The sequence below is a fragment of the Nicotiana sylvestris genome, chromosome 8 (assembly GCF_000393655.2).
Source record: "Nicotiana sylvestris chromosome 8, ASM39365v2, whole genome shotgun sequence".
Lineage (NCBI taxonomy): Eukaryota > Viridiplantae > Streptophyta > Magnoliopsida > Solanales > Solanaceae > Nicotiana > Nicotiana sylvestris.
Genome location: NC_091064.1, coordinates 11,256,834 through 11,266,482, shown reverse-complemented (window position 1 = coordinate 11,266,482; position 9,649 = coordinate 11,256,834). Strand labels below are relative to the sequence as shown.

The following is a 9,649-nucleotide window of genomic DNA, read 5'->3' as shown; positions in this document are numbered from 1 at the left end:
GTCTAATATTTTCATAGTTTCTACTTTTGATTTAAAAAAAGAAAAAAAAAGGAGAAAAATACGAAGAAGAAAATAAGAACCAATGATAAATGGCCACTAAGTAAAGAGTCTATCTTATTTTTGCAAAAAACTTAGCAGCAAATGAAAAATTGATTCTCACGGGGGAGAGCACAGAAAAAGACACAATACTCATTTGTTTTCGTAGGACCCACACGGCTTTGGGGACACGTTTGCTTTCTCCCCAAGACTTTATTCAATTAGGGAGATTTCCATATAATCACGGAGAGGACCCCTAAGCTGAGGGACCCTTTACAAACCCTAATTCCCCTCCTCTTGAAGATCCAGCCGCCGCACCACCCATCTTAGATACCGCCGGAACTCCATAACCACCATAACAACACCTTCCTCATCTCTTCAAATCCGGCCATCACCAGCAGCTTTCCACCTCTGGCCCTTCCAAAAATCAACGAAGAACAACCAAGGACAACCGCAACTCCTCCAGCGAACCCCTTTCTCTTGACCCCTGTTTCTTCACCCTTAAACACCCCCATTCCAACTGCATCTTCAGCAAATTGAGAATCGACACTCCTCTTCCCTTCCTGGATTCCCGTCGAAAAAAGAAGAGTAGACCCTAGCGTGTTATTGCTGGAAATAGGCAAGTTCCATTTGCAAATGCAAAGTTCCGGTACGAGTTCATTGAGGGTCTATGGCGAGGTTGTTTCGGTCCGCGTCCTATTTTGATTTTCGCTTCTGGAATTTCTGTTCGGAATTTTTGTTAAATATTCTGCGCGAGACTGTTTTAGGTTCGTTACTGTTTTTCTTACTCTGTTTTGGCGTGATTTAGTGGATACTTTGATGTTTAGCAACCATGTGGAATTTAGTTGTTTGAATTGAATGAATGGTCTGTTATTATTTGAGCAAAATCTCGCTGATTAATGAAAGCTATGACATAGTCTTCACTTTTATTGGATTTATATTTACTTAGAACTGAACGAATAGGAAAAGTTCAAATTGAGGAGTGAATGACACATAAACTGCTTACAATTTAACTTGTGCTAAAATTATTCATAAAATTTGGGTGTTTGTTTATATTAAGGAGGGTATTGGACTGAGGGTTACAGATGAACTTTGGCTCACCTTATATTTTTGAGATGGGATTGGACATAATTTTGTTGTTCTTTTATTCAAACTGTCGTCAATTGGGTCGATAGTAATTTGAGATGGCATGCTTAGGCCGACAACACTCGGGTAGGCAAATCGTAGATCGCTTCTTTTCATTTTGTCAAGGTAAGAGGTTGTTCCCTTTAGTTTATATTCAGGGGAATGCCCCGTAGAGTGTGAATATATTATTAATTTTCCGGGGTATGCCCCGAAGCGAATATAAGCGGAAGCCGAGGCTATATCGTGGAGGAAGCATAGGGTAGGTTAGCTTAGGATTTTTATTTACTTATTTATTTATTTTCTGTTTATTAGATGGGGACAATCTCGAGTCTCTTTTGTGTTTATTTTGCTTTTTATATGTTTTTACCTCAATCTGAGTGTTTCTAAAAGCTAACTTGATCAAGTACGTAACCGTACTAGTTATGGGACTCGGGAAATGCGTAACACCTTCTCCCCGAGTCAAATGAACCCCCTTACCCGAATCTCTGGTGCTGACTTAGTTTTGGAATCCTAAGTGTTTTAAAAGGAAAAAATATTTTTTTTAAAAACGGTGACCTGGCACATCGAAACTAATGTCAGGTGACGACTCTGAGTTAATCCTTTTGAACACTATCTTTTGTCACTTTTTAATTAAAACCCTTTCAAGCTTCAATTTTATTTATTTATTTAAAGGGGTTAATGAGGTTAAAAAAGGGGTGTGACATGACTTAATCCTACTAAGGTAAGAGTTAAAAAGGGTAAAACATAATATCATTGTTGTCACACCCTTTTTCTACCCCTCCAAAAGATAATGTGTGTTATGGATTGTGGGTTAAAGAGTTTTTTCTAATTAAAGTGACAAATTTGAAATAAGGATTATTTTGTTATTCAGAGTCGCCACTTGGAATTAATTTTTGGGTGTTCCAAGTCACCTTTTATTTGATCCCTATTCAAAGGAAAGTTTGACTCTGATCTGCGAAAACAAAGTCCGGGTAAGAAATTTTGTTGACCGGGGAGAAGGTGTAAGGCATTCCCCGAGTCCCGTGGTTCTAGCACGGTCGCTTTATTGACTATATTTGGCTTATACTATTTTTTGGATAACTTATGTTTTATTGGTTCTCATCTTTTACCTATGTCCGCTTTATTGCTTGATTAAAATTATGAAAAAAAGTTATCTTGAAATAAGTTACGCGTTCTAATACTTATTTTGTTACATATCACAATTATGCCACGGAGACCATACACATAGCCATGATATTTAATTATTTAAAGCGCACCTAAATAAACTAGCGCACTTGAAGTATTTTCCTAAACTAATTTAAGATTATTGTAAGGCCAAAAGTTATGAAATTGTTTGTGGAGAAAAGTGTATGATTTTAGATATTTGAATAAATAAATTATCATATACCATTACCCTACATCCCAACAATTGAAGCCTTAACTTATTAGTGTCCAAATCTTCCAAACTTTTAGCAAGTTTAAATACTATATTTTCAGAAACATGATTAAACATATAACATTTAAGGATTGATTTACATTATTATTTATAAAGTTTAAAGATAAATAAATAAAATCACATAAAATAAGATAAAAAAGAGAGGGAAGAATAAACCTTTTAATGCAAGATTTCCAATTAAATGAGTCTCCAAGAATATGTACAATAACTCAGACGAACGCCGAACAAGCATAAGCAAAGATGATCATCAAAGCCGATGAATAGAGCTCTAGCGGAATCCTCGACCTCGACTGTTAACACCACTCTTTGACGTGTAAAAGGGGATGTTTTGAAGTATTTTTTGTTGGGTTTTGGGGTGTTGAATTGCTGGAAATTTTCGAAAGAAAGAGGAAGAAAGAATAACACGAGTAGAAATTGTCGTAGCGTAAAAAAGTAAAACAATTTGTTTCTCTAAATTCTCCCCTCTCTTTTCTCTCCTTTCTTTTTTTTTCTCAGATTTTCTCTTCTATTTATAGAAATTCTTTTGAAATTTTTCAGATTTTTTTTTTACTTTTTTTAAAAATATTTATTATTTTTTAATTAAAAGAAATCTCACTTACAATTTGCTTTTCTTTTTTATAAAAAGAAATACCACCTTTATTTACTTTTATTTTTTAAATTCCAACTTTAATTACTTTTATCTTATTTAAAATCTCACTTTTTTTATTTTTAAAAGAGGATTGCACTTATTTTACTTTTCTTAAAAAAACAATCCACTTTCTTTTGCTTTTCTTATAAAAATTCTACTTTCTTTTACTTTAATTTTTTTTAATTTTCAGCTACCTTTATATTTATTTTTTAATTCCAACTTTCTTTACTTTTTATTTTTTTAAAATTTTCACAAAACTCTACTTTTAATTTTCCACTTTCTTTTACTTTTTAAAAGAGAATTCCACTCACTTTTACTTTTATTTTTTTTATTCCATACTTCCCTTTTTCTTATTTTTTATATCTCACCCGAATTTTTTTTTAAAAAAATAATATTTTTCGGATTTTTTTATTATTTAAAAATAAATAAAAAAATAATAGTAATAGTAATAATTTATATTTTAAATTTTTTTATTTTTACCCTATAATAAAAAGTGTAACAAAGCTAAAAATTGTAGGTTAAAACCCCTAAAATATTTACATAGAAGAAGTGACAAAAAATTAAATATTGTCAAAAATTAGGTGCTCACAGCTGCCCCTCTTTGCTTGGAAACATGAAAAGTTTTCGAGCAAAGATAAGGTGAGCCATGTAACTAATTTTTGAACATATCTTTATTCAAAAGTGAAGAAATAAGGATAAGAGAAAAGAGAAATGGTGCAACCGAGTCTTGGTTTTGGACAGCCTATATATGCCGGGTTATAGGGGAATCAGGTCGCGTGTAGTTCAAGAAGAATTGTGGAATGATGAGTTGAAAAGTCGAGTGAGGTTCCGTCGAGGCTCCGGTCCGTAAGTCTGTTATTACATAAAAAAAACTGAACAAGCCTATCAGCTATGAGTTACAAGATTCCTATCTATGAGTCTTCTGAAGCTTGATCTTGAGTCTTGGATGGTTCTTCCTGCAGACTCTGATATGAATCTTGATGCTCGTTAGCTGCAACCGCTGGTTCATTCTTCTTCAGCTTTCAGATCAAACCGGAACATGCAAAGCTTGTGACTTCAACTATGTCTTGAGCAATCCACATCTTTCCTTCGCTTTTGCACTTTGGATTCACTTCTTTTCCTTTTTCTTTATTCTGGATTGAGACTCATTCTTTGGGCATCTCGAACCCTGTGCCTCGAGGTAAAACCTGCTCAGATACCAAAGCAAACAAACGAACAAAATTTTTCTGCCCCAGTTTTAGCTAGGAAAATTTCGTGAGTTATTTAAAACTCTAAACTACTTCTTTATTGAAAGCAATAAAATCAGGATTGTGTATCCTTGAGAAAAAGGGATTGGGGAGTGGGCCCTATATCTATACTAAAAGTCTACTAGGGAGTTGAGACTCTATGTTGGAAAGCTCAGCTAGGGATTAGCGTACCCTATACTGGTAAAGGAAATGTAACCCGGGGTTGGTGCCATGTATTATTGAAAAGGAAATGTAACCAGGGGTTGGCACCCTGTATTACTGAAAAGGAAATGTAACCAGGGGTTGGTGCCATGTATTATTGAAAAGGAAGTGTAACCAGGGGTTGGCACCCTATATTACTGACCAAAAAAAAAAATGTTGAATCCCCCTGGGTGATAAAGTTCTACCTGGGTTAAACTAACAAAAGCAAATCTGGGCGAAGAGTACTTCTACCCGAAAACTATGAGCCGGATCTCCCTAGGCAAAAAGGTTTTACATGGGTTAAGCTAATGTAAAATAACCTGAGCAAAGAGTACTTCTACCCGGAACTATGAGCTGGATCCCCCTAGGCGAAAAAGGTTCTACCTGGGTTAAGCTACATAAAAATAACCTGAACTATGAGCTGGATTCCCCTAGGCGAAAAGGTTCTACCTAGGTTAAGTTAATGTAAAACAACCTGAGCGAAGAGTACTTCTACCAGGAACTATAAGCTGGATCCCCCTAGGCGAAAAGGTTCTACCTGGGTTAAGCTAATGTAAAAACAACCTGAGCGAAAAGTACTTCTACCCGAAACTATAAGCTGGATCCCCCTAGGTGAAAAGGTTTTACCTGGGTTAAGATAATGTAAAAACAACCTGAGCGAAGAGTACTTCTACCCGGAAATATGAGCTGGATCCCCCTAGGCGAAAAAGTTCTACCTGGGTTAAGCTACGTAAAAATAACCTGAGCGAAGAGTACTTCTACCCGGAACTATGAGTTGGATCCCCTAGGAGAAAAGGTTCTACCTGGGTTAAGCTAATGTAAAACAACCTGAGCGAAGAGTACTTCTACCCGAAAATATGAGCTGGATCCCCCTAGGCGAAAAGGTTCTACCTGGGTTAAGCTACGTAAAAATAACCTGAGCGAAGAGTACTTCTACCCGGAACTATGAGTTGGATCCCCCTAGGCAAAAAGGTTCTACCTGGCTTAAGCTACGTAAAAATAACCTGAGCGAAGAGTACTTCTACCCGGAACTATGAGCTGGATCCCCTAGGTGAAAAGGTTCTACCTAGGTTAAACTACGTAAAAATAACTTGAGTGAAGAGTACTTCTACCCGGAACATTGAGCTGGATCCCCCTAGGCGAAAAGGTTCTACCTGGGTTAAGCTAAATAAAAATAGGAGGTGGGAACAATAGTGACGTATGCCAAAAGTAAAAAGAATGGAGATTTTAAGGAACTTACGTTTGGTGACATTTGTTCTTTTAGAATCACCATTCTGCATGCTTTGTTCCTGCTTCAAACAAAGAAAAATTTGTGAGTTTTCAAAGTGGTGGTTGGTTTGTGGCCTTGATGCCCTGAGTAGCTTGGTTCACAGCCACTGCTGTCGAAGAACCTATTCTGTCAGCGTGGTACCAAGATGTCCATGGTACCGCTACCCTTGTCTCTAAGGCAAGGCTATTTTTTCTTTAAAATCAAGCTCAATTGTCTTGCACCCAGTATCAGTTGTGTCCGTAGTGCTTATCAACTTTTCTTATGAAGCAGGTTTTGCTTAGGCGACCTTTTCAGTTTCTTTGAGACATTTTGTTCGCCTTATAAAATGAGATCACAGATGGATTTGTGCCTTCGTCAATGCCATATATGCCCCAAATTGTGCTTGACATTACAGGGAATCTGTATCCAGTTTTGCAGCCCTTTCTTTGCTTCGATTTTAATGCAGGATTAGACCGAAAGGGACTCAAAGAAAGTTTATGGGTAAAAATAGAATAATAATTGGAAGCAAAAAAGAACTGTGCTTAAACAAAAGGTGTCCCTTTCGGGGAAAGAAATATGGAGACTTATCTGGAGGTATGTGCCGACTTCAATGAATGATGACATTGGACTGGACACCTGATCTGTCTAAGCTATCTAATTCTCAAAATCTGCCGCAAATGCTCATCTTGAATTTGTCTTGGTTGTGCTCATGCCGGAGAATCGAAGACCCGTATTCGGCTAGTAGCGCCCTTTGCAGGTTTTCGCTAACTAACCTCTCTCATTTCTCTACTAACCGTCACCCATCTGGGTTTTCACCAATAAGACTCTCTCATCTCTTTGTTCACTGTTGCCTTATAGTGCCCGTACGGATTTTCACTGATAAGACTCTCTCATTTTTTTTGACTAAGATACTGCATGAGGGAGGTTACCCAACGCCCTTGGCATGTGAACTTCAAACATTCTCAAACACATCAATCAGAAGATCTTGAAAGGTAAAAAGGCGAAATAAACCTTGAAACGAATTACAACTTTTAGAAACCGTTTTTTACAGAAAACCCGTGAAATAAAACAAACTTCTGCCCCAATTTTGGAGTACTAGGAATATGGGTTTTTTGTTCTGATAGGACCGAACCTAGGGTAAGGCTGCCTACGTATCCTTTCGGAATCAGGTCTCACGTAGTTCAATGCAAAGATTTTTTTTTGGCTTTTTTGCTCTTTTTTTTTCAAGTACACAGGTAGACAAATACGGATCAAAAGGCTTAACAAAAGGGTGACACCTATTTGGAGTGGCAAGCAAATGATAGCCTTTGTCACTTCAATCTGAGAAAATCAATGCGTGAAATTCTACAGTGGGTATATACCAGACATAATATCTTTTGACTACATCTGCGTTAATAGTCATGTCTGGTACCCGTCCTTCTTCATCTACCAAGTGCAAGGCCCCTTTTGGTAACACTTTCTTGATGATGTACGGTCCTTGCCAGTTCGGGGCGAACTTTCCTTTAGCTTCCACCTGGTGCAGAAGGATGCGTTTCAACACCAGCTGGCCTACCTCAAACTGCCTTGGGTGCACTTTCTTATTGTAAGCGCGTGCCATTCTTTGCTGGTATAACTGGCCAAAACACACTGCTGCTAGCCATTTTTCATCGATCAACATTAGTTGTTCTAATCGGGTCTTGACCCACTCAGTGTCTTCAATCTCTGATTCCATAATAATTCATAGAGAGGGAATTTCGACTTCAGCGGGTATTACAGCTTCAGTTTCATATACAAGCAGATACGGAGTTGCACCAACAGATGTGCGAACAGTCGTACGGTATCCCAAAAGAGCAAAAGGTATCTTTTCATGCATTTGCCTAGAACCTTGGATCATCTTCCGAAGAATCTTCTTGATGTTCTTGTTTGCCGCTTCAACAGCTCCATTGGCTTTTGGCCGGTAAGGGGTAGAATGGTGATGCATGATTTTAAATTGTTCGCATACCTCCTTCATCAAATGACTATTTAGATTGGCTGCATTGTCAGTGATAATGGTCTTTGGGATACCAAAGCGACAGATGATGTTGGAGTGATCGAAATCTACCACTGCTTTCTTGGTGACTGCTTTGAAAGTGACATCCTCCACCCACTTGGTGAAGTAATCAATTGCAACCAAAATGAATCTATGCCCATTTGAAGCCTTTGGCTCGATCGGCCCCATAACATCCATTCCCCAAGCAACGAACGGCCAAGGAGAGGACATGGGATGCAACTCCGAAGGAGGCGAGTGAATCAGATCACCATGAATCTGGCATTGGTGACACTTGCAAACAAATCTGAAGCAATCTCGCTCCATAGTAAGCCAATAATACCCTGCCCGCAGAATCTTCTTTCCCAAAATATATCCATTCATGTGAGGTCCGCATACCCCTGAATGAACTTCACTCATGATCCGCTCTGCTTCTGTAGCACCTATGCATCTCAACAAGTTTAAATCTGGGGTCCTCTTGTATAGAATTTCCCCATTCAGGAAGAAACCATTGGCGAGCCGCCTTATAGTTCTTTTTTGATCTCCTTTGGCATGCTCTGGATATTCTCTTATTTTCAGGAATCGTTTGATGTCATGATACCATGGTTCACCATCTAGTTCCATCTCGATTGTATTGCAGTAACCGTGTTGATTCCGAACTTGGATTTCTAGTGGGTCAACATGAATGTTGCCTGGATAAGGGAGAATCGAGGCTAAAGTGGCCAACGCATCGGCTAGCTCGTTGTGAAACCTGGAAATGTACCTGAACTCGATGGATCTGAATCTTTTGCTCAAGTCTTGCACACATTGTCTGTACGGAATAAGCTTGATGTCTCGAGTCTCCCATTCACATAATCAAGTCAGAATCTCCCATTCACATAATCAAGTCAGAATCTCCCATAACCAATAGTTCATACACATCCAGATCGATGGCCATTTTCAAACCCATGATACAAGCTTCGTATTCTGCCGTATTATTGGTACAGAAGAACCAAAGTCGGGCTGTTGCAGGGTAATGATGTCCAATAGGTGAGATGAGGATTGCCCCGATCCCAAATTCTTTAATATTGACAGCCCCATCAAAATATATTTTCCATACAGGGTGATCGTCTGAAACTACTTCCTCTATTGAGTTGACATCTTCGTCTGGGAAGTATGTGCTAAGTGGCCTGTACTCATCATCAACTGGATTCTCTGACAAATGATCTGCCAAAGCCTGTGCTTTCATCGCGGTGCGAGTGACATAGACGATGTCGAACTCTGTGAGCAGGATTTGCCATTTTGCGATCCTGCTAGTTGGCATGGGCTTTTGGAAGATGTACTTCAAAGGATCCATTCTGGATATGAGATAAGTAGTGTAGGCCAAAAGATAATGTCTCAGCTTCTGAGCGACCCAAGTCAAGGCACAACATGTCCTTTCTAAAAGGGTGTACTTAACCTCATAATTGGTGAACTTCTTGATCAAATAGTAGATTGCATGTTCCTTTTTGCTTGTTGCATCATGTTGCCCCAGAACACATCCAAAGGAATTATCCATCACTGATAGATATAACAACAAAGGCCTACCAGGTTCAGGTGGGACTAGTACAGGGGGTTTTGACAAATAATCTTTGATCTTGTCAAAGGCTTTTTGGCAATCGTCCGTCCACTTGATAGAGGCATCCTTTTTTAGCAACTTAAAGATGGGCTCGCATGTGGTTGTGAGCTAAGAAATGAACCTACTGATGTAGTTCAACCTCCCGAG

General features: G+C 38.4%; 1 protein-coding gene across 1 annotated transcript; it reads right to left on the bottom strand.

Annotated features, from left to right (window-relative positions):
• Window positions 1-362: 362 nt before the first annotated feature.
• LOC138874680 (uncharacterized) lies at window positions 363-8,854 on the bottom strand. Its single transcript, XM_070153455.1, is given in 4 exon segments — window positions 363-599; window positions 7,882-8,025; window positions 8,209-8,766; window positions 8,768-8,854. Coding segments are annotated over 4 exon segments (1,026 nt in total).
• Between the last annotated feature and the right edge of the window lie 795 nt (window positions 8,855-9,649).